The 27,988-nt window shown below is 66.3% G+C and overlaps 3 protein-coding genes across 5 annotated transcripts; 1 reads left to right on the top strand and 2 right to left on the bottom strand.

Annotated features, from left to right (window-relative positions):
- Window positions 1-1,325: 1,325 nt before the first annotated feature.
- ESPN (espin) lies at window positions 1,326-13,115 on the top strand. The gene is made up of 13 exons (XM_032709239.1): window positions 1,326-1,619; window positions 2,405-2,598; window positions 4,812-4,998; window positions 5,090-5,272; window positions 5,353-5,484; window positions 5,586-6,155; window positions 7,681-7,842; window positions 7,920-8,094; window positions 9,647-9,792; window positions 9,881-10,162; window positions 12,232-12,311; window positions 12,394-12,405; window positions 12,500-13,115. Exons 1-13 carry the CDS (start codon window positions 1,326-1,328, stop codon window positions 12,645-12,647), a joined length of 2,565 nt encoding a protein of 854 aa, XP_032565130.1. The 3' UTR covers window positions 12,648-13,115.
- Window positions 13,116-13,298: 183 nt separating this feature from the next.
- On the bottom strand, window positions 13,299-15,892 carry TNFRSF25 (TNF receptor superfamily member 25; the record flags this gene model as incomplete). Its single annotated transcript, XM_032708688.1, has 7 exons — window positions 13,299-14,259; window positions 14,344-14,408; window positions 14,503-14,587; window positions 14,677-14,829; window positions 14,905-15,033; window positions 15,137-15,332; window positions 15,653-15,892. Coding segments are annotated over 7 exons (1,479 nt in total), but the record flags the coding sequence as incomplete, so codon positions are not given.
- Window positions 15,893-16,474: 582 nt separating this feature from the next.
- On the bottom strand, window positions 16,475-27,842 carry PLEKHG5 (pleckstrin homology and RhoGEF domain containing G5). Of its 3 annotated transcripts, XM_032708681.1 has the most exons (22): window positions 27,738-27,842; window positions 26,496-26,572; window positions 24,322-24,451; window positions 24,039-24,141; window positions 23,898-23,958; window positions 23,701-23,792; window positions 23,488-23,624; window positions 23,262-23,410; window positions 21,499-21,684; window positions 21,159-21,329; window positions 20,991-21,086; window positions 20,859-20,909; window positions 20,599-20,748; window positions 20,413-20,523; window positions 20,196-20,345; window positions 19,984-20,121; window positions 19,667-19,786; window positions 19,433-19,565; window positions 19,247-19,362; window positions 19,028-19,164; window positions 18,172-18,954; window positions 16,475-18,064 (listed from the first exon to the last, which is right to left on the bottom strand). In XM_032708681.1, exons 3-22 carry the CDS (start codon window positions 24,362-24,364, stop codon window positions 18,055-18,057), a joined length of 2,937 nt encoding a protein of 978 aa, XP_032564572.1. In that variant the 5' UTR covers window positions 24,365-24,451; window positions 26,496-26,572; window positions 27,738-27,842; the 3' UTR covers window positions 16,475-18,054. The 3 variants fall into 3 exon arrangements, with proteins under 3 accessions (XP_032564572.1, XP_032564573.1, XP_032564571.1); XM_032708680.1 differs by lacking the exons at window positions 16,475-18,064; window positions 27,738-27,842 and having other exon boundaries at window positions 18,168-18,954; window positions 26,496-26,562; XM_032708682.1 differs by lacking the exons at window positions 23,262-23,410; window positions 23,488-23,624; window positions 23,701-23,792; ... (3 more) ...; window positions 26,496-26,572; window positions 27,738-27,842 and adding an exon at window positions 21,881-22,018 and having other exon boundaries at window positions 16,478-18,064.
- Between the last annotated feature and the right edge of the window lie 146 nt (window positions 27,843-27,988).

Consider the following 27,988-nt stretch of genomic DNA (forward strand, 5'->3'; position numbering starts at 1 on the left):
CGCCCCGCCGCGCCCGGCCACGCCCACCGCCCCGCCCCATTGGCGGGCAGCGCCGGGCCACGCCCCCCACGCGGGGAGGGGCGGGGCCGGGGCGGCTCCGGGGCCGTGCGAGCCCCGCGGCCGGGGGTCCCTCCGCCGCCCCGGGCTGTCCCGCCTGCGCGGGGGATCGAGGCCGCCGCTGTCTTCGGGTCGGCACGGGCAGCACACCCCGCCGCCCCCGTTCTCGGCCCCGCTCTCCGTTTGGGACAGAGCTGCGCGGGGTGCCCAGGGCTTTTGGGGCGCGTGGTGACGACAGTCCCGAGCAGGCAGGGATAGCTCTCAGTGGAGACCAGGCAGGGGCCGGAGTAATCCAGGGCCCGGTTCGTGGGGTCCCGGGGATGTCGGGAGCTGCGGCACTCACGGCCTCGCCGACCGGCGACAGGATGAGCGTCTTGAGCGTCCTGTCTTTGATGCGGGCGCGGCGGCGCGTCTCCATGAGGGGCCGGAGCCTCTGCCGACAGGCGGGGCGGCCCGGGGTGCGGGGGGCCGGGAGTGCCGTAGTCTCACCTTGCGCGGCTCGGTTGCTCCGGCGCTCGGTACCAGCTTTATGAGCCGCCGGCGGGGCAGGGCGGGAGAGCCGGACAGGCAGGGCGGGGGGCAGGCAGGGAGGGAGGCGGCAGGACGGCCTTGCCGCTGTCCTCAGTGCTGATCGACAGGCACTGTCGCTGTCCGCGGTCCTGACTTTGGGGGGTCCCCGCCTGCCCGCCCACGCCGTCCTCTGCCCGCCCCCGTGCCTGCGGTAGAGGCCGCCGCTGCCCGTTCTGCCCACGGTCCCGCCGTCGATTCCCGCGATGCCGCTCCCCGCGGCAGGCGGAGGCGGGGCAGCCGCCCCTCCAGCGCCCCCCGCTCTGGCCGTGCTGCCGGGACCGACAGCGCACGTCGGGGCTGCCGGAGGAGCCCATCCCCTCCGCGCCTTTCACGTAGGCGGGCGGTGACACCCGTGGGGCCGCTCCGAAAGCCGCGGACGGCGGCACCGGCAATCGGGCACGGTCCGCTCTTGGGATACTCCCGGGCCGGCTCCGGTCACGTCCCGGTCCCCGTCCCAGCCGCCGCCCGGCAAAGCGCGGCTGCCCCGGCCGGGGCCGGGAGAAGCGTTGCAGGGGTCCCGAGCAGCGAGCAGCCGCCGCGCCGTCGGGCGGGGCGGGCGGAGGGGCGGCCCCGAGGGCGGGAGAGGAGGAGCCGGCGGGGCCGGGGGGCGGCGGGGCGGGAGCGCCACGCAGTGCCAAGCGGCGGCCGGGGCCGCCGGGGCCGGGGCCGCCGCCGGGGCCACCGGGGCCGGGGCCAGGATGGCGCTGGAACGGGCGCTGCTGGCGGCGCGACAGGGCGACGTGGAGGCGCTGCGGGGGCTGCGGGCGGCCGGGCTGCTGCGGCCGGGGCTGCGGGACGCCCTGGGCGCCTCCCCCGCTCACCACGCCGCCCGCGCCGGCCGCCTCGCCTGCCTCCGGTACCTGACGGCCGAGGCTGCGCTCCGCGGGGACGCGCGGGCACGCAACGGGGCCACGCCGGCCCACGACGCCGCCGCCACCGGCAACCTCGCCTGTCTCCAGTGGCTGCTCACGCAGGGGGGCTGCGGCGTGCAGGTGCGAGCGGGGTCGCGGGGGGCGGCGGGGGACAGCGGGCCCCCGGTGGCGCGGGCGGCCCGGGAGACGTTCCGCGGTTCCGCGTGGGTAGCAGCGGCTGCCGGGGAGACGGCCACGCGTGGTGCCCCCAGCTCTGCACGGGCACGGCCCTGCTGTGCGTGGCCGCCGGCATCCGACGGACCCAGAGAGCCCTCGGCATCCAGGGGGTGCTCAGCCCCGAGGGCAGCGCAGATTCCCGGGGGCTGCCGCCCCCTCCCGGGGTTACACAACGGCGACCCGGGGCGGTAAGCGGCTTGCCCCGGGGCCGGCCGAGAGTTAACGACATGTGACGGCCGGAGGAAGAGCGGGCGGCGGCGGGGTTGGGAGTGGGGATTAAACGAGAAGGACGGGGTCAGCAAGCATCGGCCACCTCCTGGCCCGGGGCCAGCTCTGTCCGCGCCCCACCGAGCGTGGAGGGCGGACGGGCCGGCGGCACAGCGGGGCTCGGCGGCGACTTGCCTGCGGGCAGGGGCTCCGCCGCCGGCAGAACAAGGAGGGCTTTGTGCCGCACTCACTGTGTACAGATGCAGGCCCTGATGGAGGGCAGACACGCTGGTCCCTTGGTCCCTCCAATGCCCTGTGCCCCCACTCTGGTACTGCTCCATCCTGGCCAGCCCACCCTTCCGAGACCAGCTCCTGGCTGAGGGATGCCCCACAGCTGCCCACTGTCCCCAGCCCCACATACACTCCCTTGCTGGAGGTGCTTGGGTCCCTGGTGCCCACAGTCATTCTACTTCCTCCTGCAGGACACAGACAACTCCGGTGCCACCATCCTACACCTGGCAGCCCGCTTCGGTCACCATGAGGTGATCGACTGGCTCCTCCGCTTCGGAGGCAGTGACCCCATGGCAGCCACCAACACAGGAGCACTGCCCGTCCACTACGCTGCGGCCAAAGGGGATTTCCCTTCCCTGCGACTCCTCTTGGGACACTGCCCCAGGTAACAGCCCCCACTGCTGCTAGTGAGAAGGGCTCTGCCGGAGGCTTGGCACTCACCTTCAGGAAAGGGGCTAGTGGGAGATTGGGGTCTGCTGCCCCATCCCTCCCTCCAGCCGCTGGGCAGGGTGCCAGCACTGGGGACGAATGCTGCAGCCACCCACATCCTCCAGCTCCAAGGGCAATGTGGCCGAGTTATCAGGCCGGGCAGTCAGCTGCGCCTTCTTTATGGCCCAGAAAGAAAGGGTGAGGAGGAGAGCGGCGAGCGCTGGCAGAAATATTGCCACCGGCCACTGAGTCGGCTTCTGGGCTCCTGGTGCAGGGCGATAACACAGCCGCCTTTGTCTGCCTGCTGTTATGTAAATGGATTAGGCTGCCCGCCGAGGAGAGGCTGCTCCTGTGCATGAGACAACCTTTCCACATGCCCACGGCCATGGGCGTTGCTGGATGTGGCAGCCTCACTCAGACGGCTTCATTACAGCAGCATCTCCGCTTTGGCTCCTGAGCAGTACCTGGAGCCAAGCTGGTCCTCCAGGCTACGTGGCACAGCGGGCCCTTGGTGCCAGGCCTTTCTACAAGGCTGCAGCAGGTGATTAGGTGGCCCCTAATCCGATTTCCTGCAGTGGGCAGAGGCCACTAGAAATAACCCACAGACCTGGCCAAAGTGGAGCCGGGGGGATGTGCTGTTGCTCCATGCTGTCCCTGGCAGGCTCCAGGGCTGCAGATGAAAGGGGTTGCACAGCTTCCCCACATCCAGGGTGCTCCAGAGGCAGCAGAGCTGAACCAGGGTTCAGCACCCCTCTGCCCCTGGGTACCCCAGACTCCCTCATCCCTTCCAGGCAGGGCCACAGAGCCCATCGAGGGATCCCTACATCCTATGGCACTCACTGGCCAGAGCTGCCCCAGCCCCAGCCCTGGCTCTTTATCCCCTTGCCCCAGGTGTGCCAGCTTAGCCCTGAGCACCTCTGGGATTAACTCTTGCAGCCCCAGCCCAACCCCAATCCAGCCAATGCTCCCGCTCGGTGCCCGCTGTGTCAGCCCCGGTGTGGTGCAGTGCTGGCGTTGGCTTTCACACTTCTTGTCAGGGTTCCTTCATTGCTGTCACCACCTTCCCCCTGAATTATTTAGGGCTGGCCCTGCTCCCTGTGCCTGCCCAGAGGCTCCATTACAGCCGTGAAATCCAATCCCCAGTGCCGCCGCAGGATGCTGGCGCTCCCAGCCCACCTTCACACCAACCCAGAGGGTCTCTGGCAGCCGGTGGCCCAGCATGGGGTCTCAGCCATCTGGCAAAGCAGTTTACTGGTGCTGCCCAATTGGCTTAACCCCCCAGTTAGTGGGAAAAGCCTATCAGGGACTATGTGCCTGTGCTCCCACTGTCCCCTGCACCCCAGACTGCCACCACCCCAGCCTCATCCCCAGCCCCTGCTTGGGGAGAACCCAGCGCTGTGCTAGCCCAGCACTAGTGAACTGTGGCATGGCACAGCATGGCATGGCATGGCACAGCACAGTGGGAAGGTAGTGCTGGCCACAGCCTGTCTCACAGTTACAGGGATCAATTATTAAGGGCCTGCGATCATTGCGATAACAGACCAGAGTATTTATTGCTCTTCCTTTTTTAAATATTCAACAGGTTTTTTTATGGAGCACTTAATAAAACAGCTTCCTGCGGAGTGGGGAGGCAGGATGTAGGATGTGGGATGTAGATGCAGAATATGGGGCCATGGGATGTGGGATGTGGGGTAAAGGATGTGGGATGCGGGAGTCGGGCTGTGCAATTCGGGCTGTGCAATTTGGGACGAGGGACTACCAGGGCAGTGGGGCTGCTGGGGGGCAGCAGGGCTGGGCAGCACCGTGGTGCAGGTTGGCCTTTCCCCACCAGCTCCGTGGCCGGTGCTGCCTAAGCTGCTTACTTTAAAATACAACTAAATTGCAGTGTCCAAAAACAGCCGGAGGAAGGAGCTTAGCCTAAGCAGGCTGATTAACTTAGTGACCTCCCGCTGCAGCTGCAGCCGCCGCCACAGCATGGGGACCCATGGGGAACCGCGGGGCGGACGGCTCCCAGCCCGAGCAGTGCCCTGCCTGCCCCCAGCTGCGTCTCCTGTACCCTCCATGTCCCTCGTGTCCCACGTATTCCCATGTCCCTGCATCCTACACCCCCCGTCCCAGCGCTGCCGATGTCAGTGGCCACAGGTGACGGGCGCTGTGCCCCGCTTGCAGCACGCTGAGTGCCCAGACCAAGACGGGGGCTACCCCGCTGTACCTCGCCTGCCAGGAAGGCCACCTGGAGATCATCCAGTACCTGGTGCAGGACTGTGGGGCTGACCCCCACGTGCGCGCCCATGATGGCATGACCCCACTGCACGCCGCTGCCCAGATGGGCCACAACACTGTCATCGTGTGGCTGGTAAGCACTGCCGGGGCACGGCACGGTGGCACGTTGTGGTGGCACGGCATGGGGCTCACCACACAAGCGCTCAGTCCGCCTGCCCACGCAGATGAGCTTCACGACGGTGAGTCTGTCGGAGCGGGACGCTGAGGGGGCCACAGCCATGCACTTTGCTGCCAGCCGTGGCCACGCCAAGGTGCTGAGCTGGCTGCTACTGCATGGCGGGGAGATCACCACGGACGGCTGGGGCGGCACGCCACTGCACGACGCCGCCGAGAACGGCGAGCTGGAGGTGGGTGCTGGTGGCCAGTGGGATGTCAGGGCAAGGGGGGGCTTCCCTCCAGCCCTGTCATGCCCCCCCACTCTCCCCAGTGCTGCCAGATCCTGGTGGTGAATGGTGCCGACCTCAGCATCCGTGACCAGGATGGCTACACGGCGGCCGACCTCGCCGACTACAATGGCCACAGCCACTGCGCCCAGTACCTGCGCACCGTGGAGAACATGGTATGGCAGCACCCAGGGCCGAGTGTGTGGGAGGCACACAGGGAGCACACAGGGCCCCGCCGCCCCCGCCCTGCTGCCTGACCCCACGGCTGTGCCAGCAGAGCGTGGAGCACCGTGTGCTGTCGAGAGACCCCTCAGCAGATGGGGAGTGCCGGCAGCCTGACTCGGGCATGTCATCGCCCAATACCACGGCATCGGCGCCCCAGGCACGCTTCGAGGTGGGCTCCCCTGCCAGCACCCTCTCCAACTACGACTCCTGCCACTCCAGCCAGTCCAGCACCGGGGAGAAGAGGGGCGGCCCCCCCGGGGCCCCTGCCGCCCGTGAGTGCGGGGCCGGAGGGCGCGGGGCGGGGGGCATGGGATCAGCCCCCCCTGACCCCCTGCCCTGTGCAGGGGTGCCTGAGCCGGCGCTGGCGGACATGCAGGCGTACATGGATATGCTGGACCCTGAGACGCGGCCACGGGGCCGGGGCCCAGCAGGCGAGGGCCCCCCGCCGCCGCCACCCCCTGCCTTCCCCCCACCACCTCCCCCACCCCCCACCACCCGGCCACCCCCACCACCCCCTGGCTACCCTGCACCCGCACCCCCCACCGCCCCCCACACTGCTGACATCTATGTGCGGGCCAAGAACAACCTGCGGCACGTGGAGAGCCAGGCGCTGCGCCGAGAGGTACGGCCTCATGCACGGTGTCCCCTGCACGGTGTCCCATGCACAGCTGAGGGGGGGGACATGCCACCAGGCACCCATCCTCTCTGAGGAGCTGTTGCCTGCACTGGGAGGGGACAGTCTCAACTAAAGGCTACATGCCTGCAACACTAGCACACACACTGGGGGGCCTGGGGTGCAACCAGCAGCAAGGGAGCCAGCGATGCTTTGGTGGCTCCATGGCACTGGGCAGCCCCATTCAAACACTGTGCTGGCAGGAGCACCTGGCAGCACCGTGCCACGGCAGCCACGCCCATGCAGCCCTGGCAGTGCCACCAGCACCACACCGAGCTGGGCGTGGGCAGAGGCACAGGCGGTAACCCGAGCGGCCGGCTCCAGTGTCACCCGCGCCACAGGTGTCGGGTGGCACAGCCAGTGCTGCCAGGAGCTGAGAAGGCTCAGCCAGGCGTGCACAGGTAAGAGGGGTGCAGCCCCCCATGGCGGGCTGGGGGTCACAGGGATGCAGTAGGTTCAGGGTTGCTCTGACCCCCTACCATGGTTCTCACCACCCCACTGGGGACGAGATTCCTGTGCATGGCCATGGCCCCACGGCCAGGGCACTGGCAAAGCCCAGCAGCACAGGGGATGGGGCATATGGGGTGGGGGGTTCGGTGGAGCAGTGTGTGCCACGTGCATGGGGGACTCAGGACTTCATAGTGCTTGCTGTGCACAGCCCTGGCTCCTTAGCACTTCCCAGGGTAATGGGCTGTCCTGGGGAGGTGCAGGCGTGTGCCAGAGCAGTGCCAGAGCTGTGTGGGTTCCCCATGCAGTGGGGCTGGATGGCACGGACCTTTGTGCTAGAGCGGGATTGGGGCTGCTGGAGTGGGAGCTGGGCTTGGCACAGCGCCCACAGCAGCCGGAGCAGGAAACACCAAGCTGGCACTTGTTGACTTAGCTGGGGCTGGCAGCGGCAGCAAGCACCTGGGCTCTCCGTGAAAGTGCCATGGGTGGAGGTGGCTCATGGGGAAATGCAGATAGTGGGGCCCCCGGCAAGGGGAGCAGGGCCACACCGCTGTGGCACCCCAAAACCAGGAAACAGGCACGGCCCCCTGCAGTGCCGGCACTCGGCAGCAGCACGACCCGAAAAGCTGCTGTGGAATGCACCGGGGTGAGCCGAGGCTGCACTGCCTGAGAGCCCTGTTCAGAGGGAAGTTTGGAAACGGGCCCCAGCCCCGCGCGGGATAAGCTCCCGGTAATCCGCAGGGCTGAGGCTCGGCACTCCTGTTCCCAGGGGGTTATCCCAGGGGAGGCTCAGCCAGGATTCTGGGCACAGGCTAAAGGGTCACAGTGCCAGGCACTGATGCCACACACTGTCACCATGGCATGCAGCCCCGGTACAGCCGTGTGCAGACCCTGGACACGCACCTGCCATCCCCACCAGCCCCACATCTGCCCCACAGCCACTGCTGGCACAGCCCTGCTCCACCGCAGCTCTGCCCCATGGTCACAGCCAGGCACAGTAGTACTGAGGTGTGCTCCCCCGTTGCAGCTGGCATCGCGTGACACCAGTCCCGAGGGTCTGCGCAGGGCTGACTCCAGCAGGCGATCGAGGAATTTCGGCAAACAGCCGAGCACCGGTGACTACTACAAGCACCTGGGGCACGTCGCGGCTGAGCAGCCCGGCCCCCGTCGAATGGCGCACAGCGAAGAGGTGAGCCCTGTGCCACGAGCCCGTGCACGGCTCACTGGCACTGGCACCACGCGACACCTGCCTGTGCTTTCTCCCAGGCATCACCCATCTCGGCGGACACCATGCGCAACGGGGAGAGCAAGCCCAGTGCCGAGCTGCCTCCCCCACCGCCACCCCCACCACTGCCTGACAACGCCTGCCCGACGCCCCCCCCACCACCCCCGCAGGCCGAGACCCCCGCCGGCCCCCGCCGCTCCTCCTCCTCCACGGGAAGTAAGTGGCGGGGTCACGAGTGGGCATGGGGAGTGATCTCGGGCACTGTCCCATTGGCTGCACTGTGGCACCAGCCACCTTGGCACGTCTCCTCCTGTGGCACTCTGGCCGTGTGGCTCCTGATGGCCTTTCTGTCCTTCTCTCCTCCGGTGTCGGCGCGGGGGCCCTCACGCCCGCTCGCCCCTTCCTGCTCTCACTGCTGGCCGCTTCTCTTCTCTCTTGTCTCGCGGTGGCCAAATCCTTCCTCTGCCACGTGCCCTGCGCCGCCTCTCTGCTTCTCTCCCTAGGAGGAAAGGCGCTGAGGCAGATGAAGAGTAAGTACCGCGGCCCCGCGCTCCTCCCTGCTCAGGGGGTGCCCTGGAGCGGGGCACAGCCAGAGGGGCCTGACCTGGCACTGTCCCATGCTGCAGCCACAGGACATTGATGGCTGCCGGGGCCAGTGACTGCCCGCAGCTCTCCTGCTGCCAAGCCCTCTCTGTGCATCGGTGGCCAGTGGTGCCACGCGGGAGGCCGAGCACTGGTGCGGGGCTGCCGAAGCCACCAGGCAGGGCTGGCAGGGCTGGGCAGGCAGCCGGGGCCCCACGGCCCCCACGGCCCCGCACACAGAGGGCCTTTGTTTGCGCTCAGCCGGCCAGCGTGACCCCGCCACGTGAGCACACCAGCCGCTCCCCCGCTGCTGACCACAGCCGGCGGGCTTGGCCATCGCTCGGCACCCGCTTTATTAGCGCCGGCTCCTGGGGCTGGGGGGTTTCAGCCGGCGCTGGATGGCAGCGTGCGTGCCCCACTGGGCCCTCAGCACCCGCAGCCCTCTGGCCCCGGCGTGGTGCAGCCGAGCGGGGCAAGCTGCGGGCACCAGCTGCGGGGAAGGGGCTTTGCCTTGGCACGGCACCATGGGCTGCTAGGGACGCACGCATGGCTGGCACAGACGGTGGGTGCTCGCAGGGCGGGTGGCACGAGCAGTGGCATGAGCATCCTTGGGATGCTGGTGCCATGCAGTCCTCTGGGCTCCGGGCTGGCAGTGGGGCTGTCTTGGGCTGTCGGTGCATTGGTGCTGGAGGCTGCAGGGGACTGTAGGGGCTGTTCTGCAGTGCCAGGGTTGCCACTGGCCATGGAGTCTTCCCTCCAGAGGCAGGTCACTGCTGTCACACACAACACAGTGCTGCAAGAGCAGGGGGTGGCACTTGGGGCTGGGGCTGTGCTGGGGCTGCAGGAGCTGGGTGTTGGTGTGCTGGGGTGCTGCTCCAGCAGGGTGCCATGGACGCAGTAAGCTAGTGTTGGAGTGCTGGTCTTATGGGTCTGGGGAGCTAGGATGACAGGCTGTTGAGTGCTGGGGGGTTGCTCCAGTGGGGTCCCATGGACCCAGGAGCTGGGTGACATGGAGCTGTTCCTGTGATCTGGGTGTCAAGATGCTGCTCAACGAGGTCCCAGGGGCTCCTGGATGGTGGGGGGGCAGACACCCCTCCACCCTTGTGCCCTGAAAATAGATGGGGGATTCAGAGGGACAGTAGCTGCTGCTGGCAGGGCACTTACTGCTCATTATTCCTCCTCTTAGGCACGAAGTCCTTCAACATGATGTCCCCCACCGGTGACAACTCAGAGCTGCTGGCCGAGATCAAGGCTGGGAAGAGCCTCAAGCCAACTCCGCAGAGTAAAGGCTTCACCACTGTCTTCTCCGGCAGCGGCCAGGCAGGGGCCAACGTAGGTGGTGAGGGGGGCCTGGGGAGCCAGTGGCACAGTGCCGCACAGCATGGCAAGTGCCCACCATCCTCCCTCCCTCCTTCCACAGGCAGAGTCGCCAGTGTCCTCCCCATCACCCACCAGGACGCCCACCCCACCAGCCACCCCCGAGGCTACCGGGCCACCACGTTGCCTGGCAGGGGGCTCGCCAGAGCCGGTGCTAAATGGGAGCTCACTGGTGCCAGCAGCAGGTGCTGGGGTGGCGGTGGAGGTAGAGGCGCTGGTGCCGAGCCAGGACGAGCAGGGCCGGCCCATTCCCGAGTGGAAGCGGCAGGTGATGGTGCGAAAGCTGCAGCTCCGCATGCAGGAGGAAGAGGAGCAGCGGCGCAAGGTAGGGGGGTCCCACGTGCTGCGGCGGCGAGCGCGGCGTGGGCATGGCCCAAGCAGCTCAGGACCTGGTGAAATGGTGTGTGTGGCTTCGCCTCCAGCTCCCAGCTGGTCTGGGGGGGACCACCCCACCTGCATGCAGGGGCATTACACCTGGGGATGCCACACATGGTGGCGGTGGCATGAGGTGCGTGTGGCACAGCCTCAAGAGCCCCTTTGCCCTCTTTCCTGCCGCAGCCTGGGAGCCAGTCACCGCCGCTGTGCCGGTGCAGGCCACCTGCCCGCGGGGGCACACCAGGACCTGCCGGGCAGCTGACGTGGGAGGAGGACATGCGGCACCTGGAGAGGCAGCTGGGGAGCTTGCGGGTGATGCACGAGGTGCAGCCAAGGCAGCCACTGCTGGGGCGGCCAGAGGAGGAGCTGCCACCATTCGTGCCACGGTCCACCACCCCGGCATCCCGGCATTTTGCCCTTGCCCGTGAGGACGTGCCTGCCCACAGCAGCCAGTCCCCCACACTGCCGAGGAGCATGGCTGTGCCACCGGCCACTCTGGGGGGCCAGGAGGGCCCCAGGGCAGGGGGGGCAGTGGGCAGCCCTGGCGCCCGGCATGATGCTCGGCGTGAGATCCTGGGCTGCGGCGTCTCTGTCCGCAGCCTCAAGGCCAACTACGAGGGGCCAGGGGGGCCTCTCCAACCCCTCCCCAGAGTCACCAAGTGCAAGAGGGTGCAGCCGCCTGGCAGCGCCCGCCAGCCCATCCTGGAGGAGGAGTATGGGGATGGGGCACTGCGGCGGAGCAGATCAGCGCTGCCAGAGCCGAGCAGCCCACGCAAACACACCAAGGGGTGCAAGGAGCGTGCTGTCTTCCTCTTCCTGGAGCACTGGAAGAAGCGGGCACTTGCAGCCGTGCCTGGGGAGGAGCGGCCGCGGCGGCCAGGGAGGCGGCGTCCGGCGGCAGGGCGGCTGCTGGCCCGTTGGAGGAGTGTCGCCCGCCGAGTGCCAGGGCGTCAGATCCGGCGGCTGAGCCGCACCACGGTGCTGTACTGGCCCCAACACTTCTTGCCCCACGTCGGTGGCTCACCCATGCCCCACGACAGCCTCCCACTCGACCTCTTCATGCTGGGCTATTTCCAGCTGCTGGAGATGCCACTCAGCCCCGAGGAGCGGCGCTTCCGTCACCTCCTCTGCTATGAGATGTTTGACCGCCTGGGCAGCCACAGCTGGCACCGCGTCCGCCGTTTCCACCGCACTGTGCTGGAGCAGGTCGAGGCTGGCCACCGCCACTGGCTTGATGGCTTTGAGGACCTTGTGCAGGAGTTTTTTGGGGATAACCCTGTGGCAGCAGCAGAGAGCCTGCCAGAACCACTCCCCATGGCCCCAGAAGGGCAAGTGGCAGCTGTGCCGGTGCTGGTGCCAGAGCTGGGCGAGTTCAGCGAGGAGGATGTCTGCCGCTTCATCGACCGCAGCTTCTCCTTTTGGAAGGAGAAGGAGGCAGAGATGTCTGACACCTGAGCCCTGCAGGATGCTGTGGGCTGTACCAGCGGTGTGGCATGGGCGGGAGGAGCAGGCTCAGGGGGCAGCTGTGAGCAGCAGGACCTGGTGCCCGGGTGTGCTCAGCTGCCTCTGTGGCTCTGGCGATGCCGTGGTGCAGCTTGGCTTGACGGAGGGCTGGGTGTTGTTGTGCACGGCCCCAGGCCGAGGTTGCAGTGTGCTGCTTGCCGTGGCTGTGTGTTGCGTGGGAGATGCAGCAGCGGGGCTGCACTCCCCTCTGGTGTGGCATTTGTGGTGCTGGGGCAGTGTGGGCCCCCGCGTGTCGTGCAATAAAGCTGTGGTGTGCTGCAAGGGCTGGCCACGCCACACGCTCCTTCCTCCTCCCCGCGCCGGCGGAGGGCAGGCAGCGAGAGCCGCGTTGGCAAGCTGCGTGCTGGCAAACCCCACCAGCACCATGCCAGGAGTAGGCTCAGCCCAGCTGCCAGAAGGATGTGATGTCACGCACCAGGATGATGCTGTGGCCCCATGGTACCGGCAGCGAGGGTGGGCTCCCAGCAGTGCCAGTAACACAGCTGTCTGTTGCAGGAGAAGGAGGAGGAGGCGCGTCTGGCCAGCATGCCAGCCTGGAGGAGGGACATCCTGCGTAAGAAGCTGGAGGAAGAGAGGTGAGCTGGGGCCAGGGGGATGTCGCACCCACTGGTCACTCCTGCAGCTCTGCTAACCCCAGTCTTCCCTTTGCTTTCCCAGGGAGCAGAAACGGTGAGTGCCGCAAGCCCCTTCCCTGGGCGGGTGGGCACGGCGGCTACGGCGGCTCTGGTGACCGTGGCGCCCCGTGCCCTCTACTGCTGAGCAGGAAAGAGCAGGAGAAGCTGAAGCGGGAGGAGGAGGAGAAGGAGAAGGAGCAGTCAGAAAAGCTAAGGACTCTTGGGTACGATGAGACAAAGCTGGCGCCCTGGCAGCGACAGATCATCCTCAAGAAGGGGGACATAGCCAAGCACTAGCCACGCCACGCCTGGCTCTTCACGGCGGGAGGAGGCCAGCAGGTCCCCCCATGGACCATGATATGCCTCGGCACCCTCCTCCCACCATGGATGGCCACATATCCCAACCCAGAGGAGCCCCCACCACCTCCCCAGGCACCCCTAGTCCCCATCCCACTGTCGCCAGCCCACCATCACCTCGTGCTGCCCTTTGCAAAGTGAGTTGCCATGGGGTAGGGCACGTGGTTCCCTGTGCGCTGCCCGGCTCGGCCGCTGCGGCTGGGCTCGCCATGCTGCCCAGCTCCCCGCACTCCCCACTGGCACTGCTCGCTGTTGCAGCACGCTCAACCCCACTCCTGCCCCTCCAGAGCCGCTCGAGGCTGGCTCCCAGCTCATCTCCACTCAGACCACCTGCCTTTCCAGCAATTAAAACTATAAATCTCGCCAGCAGTGCCCCTCGCCTTCCTGGGGCTGCCCACACCATCCCTGCCCCAATACCAGGCTTGCCCACTGCACTGCCCCCCCTCGTCCACAGCACCACAATCATCCCCATCACCCACACCACCTGCATCTCTGCCAGCACACGCATCGCCCGTCACCTGTGGTGGCCACATCACCAGTGGTGGCCCTGAGGTCAGCAGTGCCTCAGTGCCTTGCTGGTGCAGCCCTGCGAGGAAGAGAGGGGGCCGGCCGATGGAAAACACGCCACTTTATTGGGGTGAGCACAGGCACGCCCGGCAGCGGGCAGCCTTGAGAACTGTCCCATGGGTTTGCAGTGGGCTCGGTGCCCGCTCGTCCTGCGAGTGGCCAGGCAGCCGACCTGCTGGGGCATGGGGTCCCTCCTAGCCCTGGGAGCAGGGGGACATAAATAGAGGGGCACAGTGGGTAGGAAGGGGACATAAAAGTGACATAAAATGTCTACACGGCATAAGTAACAATACTTAGGGGTATGGCACAGCAGAGGCGCCCCGTGAGATGTGAAGGTGCCAGGACCTCCCTGTGCCATGGGGTGACGCTGGGGGCTAGGGCCCCGCTGGTAGGCTCTGGCGCAGTGCCTCGGCGCAGCCGGCCAGCTCCATGCGCTCCAGCGCAGCAAAGACGCGCTCCAGCGTGGCACTGGTCTGCTGGCACCAGCGCTTCAGCATCTCGTACTGCTGGTCACGGATGTGGGCCACCTCCAGCTCCACCAGCTCAATCTCCGCCTCCCGCAGCTCCAGCATCCGCATGAACTCCTTCCAGCGCCGTACTGGCACAGCGTCGATGACAGCATAGAGCTGGCTGCCCTGCAGCAGGGCACTGCGGGGCTCCGGTGGGGCAGAGGGCTCCTCCTCGTCGCTGGGCTGCTCACGCAGCAGGGCCTGGTGCTTGGGGCTCTGCCTCACCGTGACAGTGGCACGATCTGTCCCCTGTGGGGAGCACGGCTGGGTCCAGCACAGGCTGTCCCACCCCGGGACACTGAACTGGCACCACGGTGTGGCCACAGCCCCAGCCATGGAGGTGCCTGCCTGTGCTGTGGGCAGGGGACCAGGTGCCAGGGCATCGTGCCGGAGCCTCTTCCTCTTGTGGTAGATGGCAAGGGCACCCAGGAAGAGGGGCCCGGTGAGTCCCAGCAGGATGTACTCCAGACCTGAGTCTGCAAGGAGCAGCAGGAGTGTTCCCATCAACCATCCGGCACGATGATCCCACACCACTACCCCCAGCCCCATCACCCCCATACCTTGACCACTGCTGCTGCTGCCACACGCTTGCTGGCACTCTTTGCTGCATGTGTCCAGGGTGCTCCTGCAAGGAGAGGGGAGCCATGGGCACCATGCTGTGCCATGCCACAGGCCCCACACCTGTCCCCAGCTGGCACACAGTGAGGGTCAGTGCTTACATGTGGCACGGTCGGCACTCGTCGCCCTCGGTGTAGAAGTCAGGCTTGCAGCTGCTCTCACAGAGTGTGTCCTGAGTCTCTGAGCCTGGAGAGAGGGTGGGCATGAGGGAGGGTGGTACAGCCAGAGGTGGCAGAGCCAGCGAGTCGCGCCGCAGGGCGGCCGGCAGCACTCACAGGGCCGCTGGATCAGGCGCCCAGTGCAGGGCTGGCACTTCCGACATGAGAACTCGCTGCAGCTCTTGTCAAGGCAGACACGGAAGTATCCAGGCTCACAGCCACAGGCAACATTGCTGGTGGCCGAGCAGTTGCTCAGAACACTCTGGAAAACTGCAGAAAGCAGGCAGTGAGTGGCACAGCACTGCGCTGCATGGCACAGCACAGCATGGTGGGATCTCAGCTCACCTTGTCGGTCACACTCGTAGCAAGCCTGGCACTCTGTCAAGGTGTTGGGCTGGGAGCGGAAGGTGCCGATGGGACAGGGATTGCAGACTCTGTCATTGTGGCTTGTGCAGGGCTTGTGCAGGTATGTCCCTGCAGGGACAGCAGAGTGACAGGAAGCATGGCCACACGGGGTAACACACCCTCTGTTGCCACAGTGTGCCATGCCATGCCACACGGGCCAGGCAGCGCTCACCTGCAGGACACTGGCGACAGCACTGGTGAGTACGCTCGATCCAGTTCATGCCAGCGGGGCAGGGGTGTCTGGTGGCATGTCTGCGCAGGCGGGTGAGTGGCTGCACCAGGACCCGCTGTCCTCGCAGCACGGTGTGGTTCTGCCACACCGGGGGCTGTGATTCGCTGGCTGCCAGCCCCAGCACTGCCAGGATCACCTGTGGGCAAAGAGAGAGCAGGGCTGCGGGCAGCCAGGGTGCCCCAGGAGCCGTGGACCCATGGGGGCTGGCCCTCACACCATGCTCACTCCCAGCCACGTATGATGGGCTACTGGAGCCAGAGCCAGGTCCAGTATCATGTGGACACCAGTGCCTGTGCAGGGCAGAATGGCTGGATTGGTGGCCCTGTGCCCCTGAGCTGTGCGGGTGTGCTGCCCCAGGGCAGGGAATGCCCCGTGGCAGCCCCTGTGCACTGCCTTTCCTGCCCTACAAGAGCAAGCCACTTCCTGCTGGCCCGGTGGGGGCCACTGTGCCACAACCTGTGCGCAGACGGCTTCTGTCAGGTGCCCCTGTGCGCTCTGCAAAGGGTGCTTCCAGGCTGACTGGGGAGTGGTGCCGGGAAGCTCGACCACCTGTGACGACAGGAGCCCTGCCGTGTCCCCAGGGATGGGGACGAGTGAGTCGGGCGCGCTGCTGGTGGTGCCATGGATTGCAGGTCCAGGGAGTTGTCGGCAGCCAGGCGCGGGGGGGGTTAACTCTGCCAGCTTTAACTTTCCTGGGGTTTATCTCCCTCGCAGAGGAGGTGATTTCCGCCCCGAGAGGAAGCCGTGCCTGGCTCACGCTCTCCCCGATGCTATCACGCCTTGTGTGCGCGTCCCAAAGTAGGTCACAGCTCCCCCGCGGGGTGCCAGGTGCTACACGCAGGGCAGCCCCTCTGCCCAGACAGCTCCGGGGGGCGGCGAGGAGGTGCCCACGTTGACACCCCTTCCACGGGCAGGGCAGGGACCCGGGAGGGCCGTGGCGCTGGCAGTGTGGGCAGGGAAACAGGGGATTCCTCGCTGGGGGCTGGATTTCCCAGCCGTGATGGCCCCGATTACGGCAGCTGAATCATTTTCTGCTAAACCCGCCGCCACTGGCAGACTGGAAACCGCGCTGGGCCGCCCGCACGCAGAGCGCTGGCGGCAGAGCAGGGCGGCTCTCGCAGCCCCGGCTGCCAGCGGCACGTCTGAGTCAGCGCCGAGGCACGGCCCTGTCAGCACATCGCCCTGCCGGCACACCCTGCCCGCAGCCCCCCTGCAGCCCCCCGGCCGGCGCGGGGAGCAGGTGCCCGGCGGGCAGGGGAGCGGTGGGCGCGGAGCAGCGGTGGGCACGCCTGTGTCCGGCTGCGGGGTGGGCACAGACACCGCTTCCCACCGCCAGCGCTGCTCCCGCCCACGGCGCGGCCTCTGCTCCCCGCACCCGAGTGCCGGGACAGCCACTCCCCAGCCCCGAGGGCAGCCCCACCGCCGGCAGCGTGACCTGCACCCGCGGGCTGTCGGCACAGCCAGTCCTCGTGGCACTGCCCTACCTGCAGCCCTGTGACTGAGCTCACACTCTCCACGACCGCATTGTGTCCGTGCCTGGGATCTTCGTGGCTGTGCCATGCCTGTGGCCCCTGTAGCCACGCCACACCACAGGTGCCTCGGTGCAGCAGAGACCAGTCCCAGATGTTAGCCAGAGGGGCAAGCGTGTTCGGCACTAGAGTTACTCCACCTTCCTCCCTCCCTCCTCCAGACCCATTTCAGCCACGGCCCTGGGGCACCCCACAGCTGGTGTCAGGGCTCCATGGGACCCACATGCCGGCACACTCACCCAAGCCACCCCAGGGCAGCAACACTTCATCCTTGTGGCCGATGTGGTTGGTTCATGCCAGGGCAGTGAGGGGACCAGGGTGGCGGGCGCGGTTGGGCGTCAGGGCAGCTCAGTGCCCAGGCAGGGTGCCCCGGCACCCCATGGCCACTGCCAGCAGCACGCGACGCGTGGTGAGTGAGCGCCAGCCCTCCCCACACAGGCTTTTACACCCGACCGCAGCAAGAGGAAATGCTTTTTTGGAAATGAGTCCAGGGGATATGAAACCACATGACAGGAGCGCCGCCGCCCTCCCTCACCCACTGGCACAAACCCAGGGTAGCGGGGGTTGGTGGGGGGGATGTACAGTGTGCAGGGAGCAGCGCTGACCCCCACCCCAGGGCTCCATCCCCATCCTGAGCCCTGGAACACGAGGCTGAAACTGGCCCCAGTCCCCTCTTCACCTGCCCCCGTGGGGCTCCCTCAGCTGTGCCTCACCCACCCCAGTGCTGCCCAGCCCTGGGTGCTGCCATGGCTGAAGGAGAGGCGAGGCGGGCGCGAGCGTGCACCAGCTGGGTTTATTGCTCAGCTGGGACGTGGAGTGCAGCCTGGCAGGGGGGGGCTCCCACCACAACTCTCATACTCTGGCCTTGGGCACTGCCACCTACTGCCACCACACAGGGCAAACCCACCCCAGCCCCGCACTGTCCCCTTCTGCCACCAGTCCCAGCCTCCTCCCTGCACCGCCTGCAGCACCATGCCACTGGCACTGCATCCCTCTCAGCATCTTCCCCACTCACCATTGCCGACATTGTCATCCCTTCGTTGCCCACAGGAGCTGCCCCACAGCCCCCCACGGCCCCAGGGCCCCCTGCCCAACAACTCTCGTCTCTGTGGACAAGGGTCCAGCACAAGCCATGTGCCATGTCCAGCCCCGCACTACCGTGCCCAGAGCACGTCCTCGCCAAGGGGACTGGTCTGCATCCCCATCCATGTCCCCACCAGCGTGGCATCCCAGTGCTCGCTCTGCCCAGCCCTGGCATTACGCTATGGTTAGAAGCAGGAGCAGCTCCTTGGTGCATCTGCGCATCTGTGCTTTCCATGCCGGTGGCTCTCAGACCTCCCTGCAAGGCACAGAGTGGGGAGAGATGCCCTCAGTGCTGAGACCCGGCCCCTGGGGAGCCCCCAGGAGGGCCAGGGCACCCCTTGGGAACAGGCAGCATGTGCTTACGAGGCCGTCAGCGTGGAGTTGAGCATCAGCGTGGCGTGGATCCGGTACAGCTGCGCCAGCGTCAGCTTGCGGTGCCGTGCCGACTGCGGGTCTGAGAGGGTCCGGTGGGCAGGAGGTGGGGGGTCACGCCTGAGCTCCCCTGGGAGGGAGGCCGGGCTCTTCACTGGCTCCTCAGGCTCCGAGAGCTCGGACGTGGAGCTGCCACTGCTGCCAGAGGCAGCTGGGGGCACAGGGGCTTGGTTAGTCTGGGGGGAGCCAGCAGAGAGGTCAGAGAGGCTGCGGCTCTGGCTTAAGGGGCCTGGGGAAGTGGGGGACAGGAGCTGTGGCAGGCTGGCCTCTGACTTGGACTTAAGCACCCTGGCTGGGCAGAGCAGGAGCTGCACTGGGGTGCGGCGGCGCAGCCGAGGTGAGGGGGGCCGTGGAGCTGGGGGGGCCAGGGAGGGCTCCCGCCCCTCCTCAGCCACCCCATCTGGCTGCTGGCTGAAGTCCCGCAGTGAGGCAGGTGAGAGCGTGCCATAGGCACTGTCGATGGAAGATGAGCGGCAGCCGCCAGTCGGGGAGGCCATGCCATGAGGCAGGGGCACAGGCAGGGCGCCTGCAGGCAGCTCCTGGGTGGGGGTCTCGGTGTCCACAGAGGTGCCAGTGCTGATGGAGGTGCTGGTGCCAACGGAGGAGCTGTCTGAGGTCGATCTGAAGGGTCCTGTGTCCCAGTCTGGGGAGGAGAGCTCATCACCGCCGTCTGCTGCCACCATGGCGAGTGTCTCAGTGGAACCGTCAGAGGGGCTGCAGGAGCAGGAGGGTGAGGAGGGGGCTGTGCCAAGCCAGGGGTGTGCAGGGCCCCCCTCCCGTTCCCTACCACTGCTGTGAGTCTGGGCTGGCACTGCTGCGGCGCAGGATGGTAGGTGAACTGGCAGCTGAGGTGCCGCTCCCGCCGTCCTCCTCCTCCTCCTCCTCTTCCATGCACCGGCGCTGCCGCAGCTGCTGCAGCAAGTTCTGGGAAAGGGAAGGTATCAGTGAGGACCAGGTTGTGCACAGGGCACCTGCAGGTCCCCTGCGCAGCCCCGTGCCCCCTCACCTGGGCATTGCGCACCGCCTCGACCCAGCTGCGGCACAAAGACTGCCCGCTGGCCTGGAAGGTGTAGGCAGCCACAGCGCTCCCCAGCTCGTTCAGGTAGATGAGGAGGAAGGAGCCTGTGGGCAGAGGCTGTCAGCCATGTCAGGGACCCCCTCTGCAGACTCCCTTGCCCCTAGTGCTGCTCACCCGGGTCCCTGAGCTCTCGGCAGACAACCTTGTCCACCAGCAAGGGCTGCCGGACCACCTTGGTGCGCTCAGCCTTCTTTAGAGGCTTGGTGATGAGGAAGAGATCGGTGAAGAGGAAACAGTAGACGTCCATCTGGGAGTGAGAATGGGGCCGTGGTTGCTGGTTGGCACAGTGAGTGAGGGCAGGTGGGCAGGGGCCACAGCCGAGGCCCCCTCGTCCCCTGCAGTCCTCACCTTGCTGTCTTTACCTTCCCGCATGCGCAGGCTGCCCTCAAGGAGGAGCTGCCGGGTGTCCTCTGGGGAGGTGCCGGGGATGGGGGCTGTCAGGTCCAGCCGCAGGAATTCCTTCAGTAGCTGCCGGGAGCCACCAGCATCAGCATGGGGTGCATGGGATAACATGGCATAGGGTGGCATGGCATGATATAGCATGGGGTGGCTTGGCATGAAGTGACATAGGGTTGGTAGTGCAGTGTGGCAGAGTGGCATTGAGTGGCATAGCGTGGCATGGTATGACATGGCAGAGGACAGCAGCTCCACCATGCCCAGCCTACCTTGTCCACCTCATCTGTGCTGCCCTCCACCACCTCGTAGGTGTCAATGCGGCTCAGGATGGCGGCCAGGCGCTGCCGCTCTTGCCGCTGGCGCATCCGCGAGTTGACGTCATTGATGAAACACTCCACAGAGCCAATCTGTGGAGGGGTTGGCTGTGGGTTTGAGGGGCTGGGGGGACCAACCCTGTTGCCTCCCACCCCCGTACCCTTACCATTGTGGTAATGGCGTCACGGGCACGTGGGTCATCTGTCTTCTTCAGCACGGACTTGAGGAGCAGTGGGTACTTGGTGAGGCGTTGGTGGGGCTTCACCAGCATGTCACTCAGCTTCAGACGGCTGCACTGCTCGTGCTTTTCGGCCCACTGTGGCATGCAGATGTCAGTGCCAGTACTGCCCCAGTCCCAGCCCCGGTACCCACTCCCCCCTTACCGTCACATAGGTGCGGAAGAGCTCGCTGTCCCGCAGCAGTGCCCGCATGTACTCCATGCATCCCTCCTCCTCCATGCAGTACCGCACGTAGGGCTTGAAGAGGGACCCGAACTGGGAGGCACAGAGGGGTCACCATGGGGCACAGCATGGCATTGCCCTCCACAATGGCATGGGGTCCCCACTCACCGTCTTGAAGCCATTGAGGAAGTCAATGGGGTCAAGCAGTGCCCCGGTCCGTCGTGCCTTGGCCAGCACCGGGGCCATGACACTGCGCCACAGCTCGCAGTGCAGTCGGATGATCTCCCCGATGTTGCTGAAGAGCCGCTCGACATCCACCTGTGGGGGTGAGGTGGGCAGTGCTGGGGGACGGCACCCGCATCTTGCAGCATTGCCAGGCTGAGGAGCCATCCCCAACACCCCTGGCCCCCACAAGCCTCTCTGCTCACCTCACAGAGCAGCCCTGATTCCTGCAGGTTCAGCAGGCAGCAGAGGAAGAGCTGTGGGGAGAGAGCAGGGAGCTGGTGGGCTGCAGCCGTGGCCCCTGGCCCCAGCACGGCGCAGTGTCCACCAGCACTCACATCGGTAATGACTTTGAGCTTGCGGATGTAGGTGGCCTCGGTGTGCAGCAGCTCCCAGATGGCTTCCTGCTGGTGGCACTGCCGGCGCGACAGGGCCTGCCAGGCTGAGCGTCAGCACCCTGCCAGGGCTGAGCAGAGCCCCCACGGCCTCCCAGCCCCTAGCCCTACCTCTGCTCCCTGGATGATCTGCTGCCAGCTGTCCTCCAGTGCCAGCCCAGCCTCATCCCCATCCTCCTCCCAGGAGTCGCGGTCAAAGCGGAGCTGGGGTGGCAGCTTGGGCAGCCCGAAGGTGCCGTAGGCGTGCAGCCTGTTTGCCAGCTGCTCCAGCTTCTCAGTCTCCTGAAGCAGGGGGCAGAGAAGCTGGGCAGAGGCCAGTGGGCATGTGCCAGACACCACTTTGCCCCACCTGTGGAACTAGGGGGCTCGAGCCCCAGGGGACCCATCCCAGCTCCCCAGCACAGCTGCAGGCAGCTCCCGTGCCCCCTCACCATGCCTGCGTCCGACCTACCCGCCCGAAGGAGCCCACGCTGGTGCCAGAGCCGAAGAAGCCGCTGAAGCGGCTGGCAGCGCGGTTCTTCCAGGTGTCGGTGCCATTGGTGGGCAGGGGGCTGCCGATGTGCAGGGCCAGCTCAGGGCTGGGAATGCTGGTGTCCCCCAGGAATTCCGTCATGTTCTTCCTCCGCCGGCTAAGAGCCTGCAGCAGGGACAGTCAGTGCCCCCGGGGTCAGTGCTCGGCAGTCTGGCCATGGCACTGGGATGGGGACAGTGGCGTGGCACAGCGCGACGCTCCAGCAGGGCTGACCTCGAGCACCGTGGGACAGACACCCGGACGGCAGCCCTGGGCAGTGCGTCCTCCGGCCACGCTCCCCTGCCCGCACTGACCTGCCTACCTGCATCCCGGGGGTGCAGGGCCCCGGGGGTGCAGGACCCCGGGTGCTGCCTGGCCGAGCCCAGCCAGCCATGGGCAAGCGGCCCCAGCAACACGGGGGCTCACGACATCCCGAGGGGCACAGACCCAGCCAAGCCGCCTGTCCAGCAGTGCTCCCGGCTCCGACGGCAGAGCCGGGGCCGGGCAGGCTGTGGCCGGGCTCCTCCGAAACAAAAGGAGGTGGGGCCAGAGCCGAAAACCTAATTTCCCTCCTCGCAGATAAGCTACCAGAGCTGAACAATTCACCGGCGGAGATCAAAGCCCCCCAGCCGGTCGCAAGAGCTGGGTCACAGCCAAGTGGCTCCCTCCACCTCGGGCACCGCTGCACCGGCTGCTCCCCGCGTGTCTCTGGGCTGTGCCGGAACGTGGCCGCTGCCATCTCCTTAGCGTGGCACAAAGGGCAGCAGGGTCGGGGCTCCCTGCCTGCCACTGAGCCCTGGGAAGCGGCACGGTGCTGCCACCACCGCCAGCACAGCCCCACACCCTGCCACGTCCCCGGACCCAGGCAGGAAAAGCCACCACAGGCACTGTCCCCCTTACTCACTGCGCTGCCACGTCCCCAGGTGCCCCGGCCGCCGCCAGCCCTATCGCCCTGGTGCAGCTCAGCACCCGCCTGCCCCCAGGAAGGCAGTCGGGACTGAGACCCCTGCAGGGGTGGCTGGTTGCCCACTGCCCCCCCTGCCCTGCCAGGGCTGTGCCGGTCCCGCAGCCAGGCATCATAGTGCTGGACACGGGTGGCCACCAGCCCCGGCCACACAGCCAGCTTGCCACCCTCAGGGCCTGCTGACACAAAAGTGAGCACTGTGTCTCCCTGACCAGCCCCTGCAGAGCTGCTCCCCACGGGCCCAACACTCTCCTCCCACAGGAGTTGTGCCCAGCCCAGCCCCACGCCTTATCTGGGGACAGGGTCCATGGGGCAGGACTGAGCTGTGCTCAGCAGCTGCCAGGCACCATGGACAGGAGGGCCAGCGGCCAAGGGTGAGTCCTGGGGCCAGGGTGAGTCCCAGGGCTGGGGTGGCACCAAGAGGCAGCCACTGCTGGGGCCCCCAGGGCTCCTATTTGCCTTAGCTTTGGTGGCATCCTGTACCTGGCACAGCCACAGGGCTGGTGCCACTGCTTGAGCTGCTACGCTACTGTGGCACAGCCAGCACAGTACAGTCAGGAGGCAAAGTGGCTCTTGGGGACTCCAGCAGGATCTTCAGCCACACCCCATGAGGCCATCAAGAAGACACTATGTTGCTGTCTCATGACCCATCTTCCCAAAAAGAATGGCTACAGGGGGATCACACACCCTACCATCCCCTCCCCAGCTCCTCCTTCCCAGAGCTGGCACTGGCACTCACCAGGCTGTCGGTGCCCTCTCGGCATCCTGGCAGTGGCTCCAGGACTGGCCCGAGGACTGCAGCGGTGCTGGCAGGGTGCAGGATGGGCAGGCTGGCTGACCTGGTGTCCCGCACTGCCTGCTCCACCTTCAACTCATCCCCAGGCTTGGCTGTGGGAGCATCAGGTTGTCAGTGTCCCCTGGGAGCCCTGAGGCAGCTGAGCCTTCTGCCGGGCCCCCCCCCGCACCTTTCACCCGCAGGTAGTGCCCCCCGAAGCGGAACGCCTCGAACTGCAGGGACAGTGGTGTGTGGGACTGGTCCAGGTAGATGTCCACCTTGCCCAGCTCGATCGCCTTCCTCTCGAACACCGGCAGCAGCACCTCCCTGCAGGACACGAGCCCCACGTCCGTCTCTGCATCTGTCCCCACATTGTCCCCGTACCTGTCCCCAGCAAACTCACCCCAGTGACTTCTTCTTCACAGCCGGCACAATCTCTGCCTCGATGTCGACGCTAAGGTCGAACTTCAGGGTGAAGCACTCCTTGCTGGGGTCCTGGGGGGAGGCAGCAGCCGCTCACCCAGGGGTCTCTCCCTCCCACCCACCAGGGCCATACTGCTGCCCTGCCAAGTGCCCCGGGGAGAGGGGCTGGTGCCTTACATCTGTGTGCCTGCGCCAAGCCTTCTTTTTGGGCAGCTTCAGTGCCGAGCTCCTGCGTTCCCTGTGGGCACAGGAAGGGCAGAGTTATGGGGATGCCGTGGGCTGGGGCCACACAGGGGACATACAAGGCTGGAGGCTCACCCTCTGCTCTCTACTGGACCTTCCTCTTCCTCCTCCACATCGGAGGCAGGGCTGGTGCGTGGGGGGCACGAGCGCGTTGACATGTTGCGGGCCAGGATGGAGCCTGCAAACGGACATCGAGCTGGGCTGTGACACCTCCCCAACCCCGTGCTGGCTCCCACTGCATCCCACTCCCACCTGTGTATTGTACCAACCCCAAGTGCATTCCATCACTCCCACCCCTGCGCTGCACCCCTGCCGTGGAGCTGTGGGAGCAGCGGTGCCGCTGCTGGGCCCGGCTCACCTTGAGGGGGCAGGTCGAAGCGGATGTGGCCATCAAAGTGCATGGCGCCATGGAGGCGGCTGTCGCAGACTTCACACAGGCTGAGGGGGCCGCTGCGGCTCAGCTGCCGGCACTCCACGTGGTGGCATTCCTGCGAGGACATGCGTTTGTCAGGCAGCACCTGCCTGGGGCCACCAGCTATGGCATGCTGGCAGGAGGGATGGGCAGCACCATGAGCAGCCGGGTCCCCTCTCCCATCCCCAACTGCTGCTGGCACACTGCTCACGGGGAATGCTGAGGCCAGAGTGGGCACGAGGAAAGCAGCATGAGCAGGACACAGGCATGAGACAGTGGGTTCTGCAGGACATGGTGATGACACAGGGCCTTCTGCACCACGGATTCCCCTCCTTGCTCCACTGCCATGAGCAGAGACCTTGAGACAGCTGCATATGCTGAGGCTTGGACAGGGAGCTGGGGGACACCCACCTGTGCCCATGGCACTCACACCTCACCAGTGGCCTGGGAGACTGCCCTGGCACCCCACAGCCCCTTTGTGCTGATGAGAGCCGTGTCCCCACGGCAGGACGGAGGAAGCGAGCGTCTGCAGCCAAACAATGCTCGAAGCCGGCGCGTTTCCTCCGATTGTGTGCGGCCACGGCCGTGGCCCCAGCCCCACCGGGCATTCACAGCGGGTTATTTTTAAACCCCCGGCTGGGCCCCCAGCACAGTGCATGGCCTGTGACCTCCGGCCAGCGCCCATCTCACTGGAGGCTCCAGCTGGCCCCACTCCAGGGAATTGTGGTGCCACCAGCCACTGCCAGCGAGCCCTGCTGCACCACTGACACATCCCCATCCCTGTGTGGGACCCCCATCGCCACTCTGCATGCAGAGGGTTGCAAGGGGCTGCTGGGAGGAGCCAGCCCTGCCCGGGTTTGCCTGTAGTGCACTGTGCTGCTGCGGGGAGGAAGCACCCGTGCAGCTCCAGCCGCCCCCACTTCCTGCCCTCCTTCCTCCCAGTGCTGCTGAGGTCAGAGCTGACGTGCTCCCACCACCCGCGTGCTCTCCAAGGGGCCGTCGGCCCCTCTGCAGCAGCCACTGCCACGGCACCCACCAGTGCCCTATCCCAGGCCACAAGACAGCCCCAGGACACCCTGTGTCCCCAACCCTCCTCCTCTGCCACCATGTGCCTCACACCACTGTGGCCATCATGACACCTGCATGCGAGAGTATGGCCACAGCTGGAGCTCACTCAGTGGGCTCCCCTGGGACCCTTGGCAGCCGTTTCACAGGTACTCAATGCTCCTCATCCACTCTGTGCCAGCAGCTAATCCCTGGGCTCAACCCCCCAGGAGGGGCCAGGCAGGATGGCCAAGCCTCTCTGCCCACCCCAGGGATCAGCTCCTGGTCCAAGCCCTGCCACGGTCCCAGCACACGACAGCTTTGCCGCCCCTCAGCAAGCACCTCACAAAGAGAGGGGGATCAAGATCCAGCACCCTGCCACAGCAGAACAAGCCCGCAGACTGACCAGTCCACCCACCAAACCCCCACTACCTGCCAGATGCCGTAAGGGGTCTCCGGTGACAGCGGCAGGGTGGTCTCAGTGGGTTGATCCCAGCAGTCCCAGCTGCACCACTGGGCAACCACAGCTCAGTGCCACTTGTGCCCCAGCAGCACTGGCCCTGCCACCCCAGCATGCAAACAGAGCACTGTGGCACTGGCCCTGCCACCCCAGCATGCAAACAGAGCACTGTGGCACGCCCTTGGCGTGCCTGGGCCGTCCTGCCTGCTACACCAGAGACACTGCCTGCAGCCCCACACAGAAACCCTTGAGACTCGCTTGGGAGCCAGGTTGTGGGTCCGGCCCAGCCCTGCACAGCCAGTGGGAGAGAACAGACAGTAAATCCACCCTGGACTCACATTAGTGAGCAGGGGAGCAGATGGGCTGGGGCGTATTAGCTCCAATCACACCAGTTTGGGGAAATGGGAAATCGCTGCCATGCCGTTAAATGCCAGCCAGACCATGACAGCAGCAAGGAATGCACACCCAGCACGGGCTGGGGCACACGGCACGCCAACCAGGGCAGGGGCCCTTCAGGGACCGGCAGGTTGGGCAGAGCCATCCACTTCCCCTTCTCACCCATGAGACCGACGCCAGGAGGCAGCTGCCGGCGCTGCTCCCACCCTGCAGGACCCACCTTGGCTGCCCTCCTCTCACCGGTGCAGTTGGGATTCTGGCAGCGCAGCACTGTCTCCTCTGCTGGGCACGGCTCGTCTGTGGAAAGAGAGGATCAGTGCCTGGGTGCCATGAGAGCCACCCGCTGGGGCCATGCTGAGACCCCCACAAACACAAACCCTGGGTTTAAGAGTTTGGCAAAGCACACAGGCTCAGCTGAAGCTGGCCTTGCCCGCTCCTGCCCACCCCTGCCTGTCCCACAGCCCATCCAGAAGGATGAAGCCCTATGCCCAAGAGCCAGTGCTGCATCCCTGCCGAGGGAAGGCACTGTGTGCTCCACAGAACAGAATCCAGCACCTCTTGCCTGGCACCCCAAGGCACAGGATGAGGACACAGATCTGCCCCCGCTCCCCCGGGGCTGGCACGGCCTGGGGCTGCAGCAGGAACACTAAATCTGCCGCTGTCAGTCCCCAACAGGGCTTAGTAGCCACTTTAAGCTTTGACAGTTAAATCGGCCTTAGGGACAAATCCTATTTTGAAGGCTTTTGTTATGTGTCGCATCTAATCGTTTAAAAATAACGGACTGCTTGCGGCAGACGAGCAGTACGGACACCCTCTGGCAGGGCAGCCCCACTGCGGGCAGGGATGCACGGCTGGGACGCTGCCTGCTGGGGAGGGAGCCCATGCCGGGGATGTGGAGAGGCCAGGTGGCACGGCTGTACCAGGTGGCACGGCTGTACCAGCCCAGCAGCACAGGGGCTTCCCTGCCATGCCATTCCCCTCTTCCGCATCCTTCCTGCCAACAAAAACAGCATCCATGCCAGCTCGAGAGGGCCATGGCCAAGGCCAGGATTAGACTCAGTCTGCAGGTTAAAATGCCTTTTGAGGCAGCACTGAAAAAGCTGCTACTTCTGTCTGGAGAGAGGGAAGCAACTGGTTGCTCCAGCTCCCATCTGGGAGTGATCCCGGGGCTGCCGTGGCACCACGGGCGCTGCTGGATGACGGCGCGGAAGCAACCGGGCAGGGCTGGGTCCGTCGCCGCCCGGGAGCCGGAGCCGGGAGCAGGGACCGGGAGCCGGAGCCGGGCGCTGCCCCCGCGGCAGGAGCACAATGACGGCTCTGTTTCCGCGGCCGCCCCGCAGCGCTCCGGGCTGGGTCGGCCCCCGCCCCCCGCCGCTGCCGTTTCACTTGACCTATCGGGAATAATAACGGAAGCAAATAAGAAATTCTTTCATGCACCCGAGGGAAAGTTTTCCAAACTCACCAAAAACCTAGAGGCCGCCCGCAGCGGCCGGCGGTGCCAGGGACCAGCCCCGCGCCGGAGCCGCCGGCACGGCCGAAGCCGCGTGGCCGTTCCCAGGCGCTGACCCTGCCCGCGGGTCACACACGCACCGGGGCCTCGGGCACGCGGGCTGGGAGCTCTTCGCAGGGCCCCCCGGGTTCTGGCAGAGGCAGGAGGGTGTCCGGGTCCCCACCAGCCACCTCGGGGGCCAGAGGAGGGATCCTCTCCCCATC

The sequence above is a fragment of the Chiroxiphia lanceolata genome, chromosome 22, assembly GCF_009829145.1.
Source record: "Chiroxiphia lanceolata isolate bChiLan1 chromosome 22, bChiLan1.pri, whole genome shotgun sequence".
NCBI lineage: Eukaryota > Metazoa > Chordata > Aves > Passeriformes > Pipridae > Chiroxiphia > Chiroxiphia lanceolata.

What these genes read in the sequence shown, in the direction of transcription:
- PLEKHG5 (XM_032708681.1), bottom strand. Translation starts at nt 24,364, where the DNA reads ATGCACTTTGATGGCCACATCCGCTTCGACCTGCCCCCTCAAG. An exon ending in GCACTACCTGCGGGTGAAAG is followed by an intron (nt 23,411 to 23,487) that starts GTGCGGGGGGGG and finishes ATGCTCCCACAG; the next exon opens with CCAAGCCTGGGGATGAGTTG. An exon ending in AGATCATCCAGGGAGCAGAG is followed by an intron (nt 21,087 to 21,158) that starts GTAGGGCTAGGG and finishes TCAGCCTGGCAG; the next exon opens with GCCCTGTCGCGCCGGCAGTG.
- ESPN (XM_032709239.1), top strand. Translation starts at nt 1,326, where the DNA reads ATGGCGCTGGAACGGGCGCTGCTGGCGGCGCGACAGGGCGACGTGGAG. An exon ending in ACACTGTCATCGTGTGGCTG is followed by an intron (nt 4,999 to 5,089) that starts GTAAGCACTGCC and finishes CTGCCCACGCAG; the next exon opens with ATGAGCTTCACGACGGTGAG. An exon ending in GCGGCCAGGCAGGGGCCAAC is followed by an intron (nt 9,793 to 9,880) that starts GTAGGTGGTGAG and finishes CTCCTTCCACAG; the next exon opens with GCAGAGTCGCCAGTGTCCTC.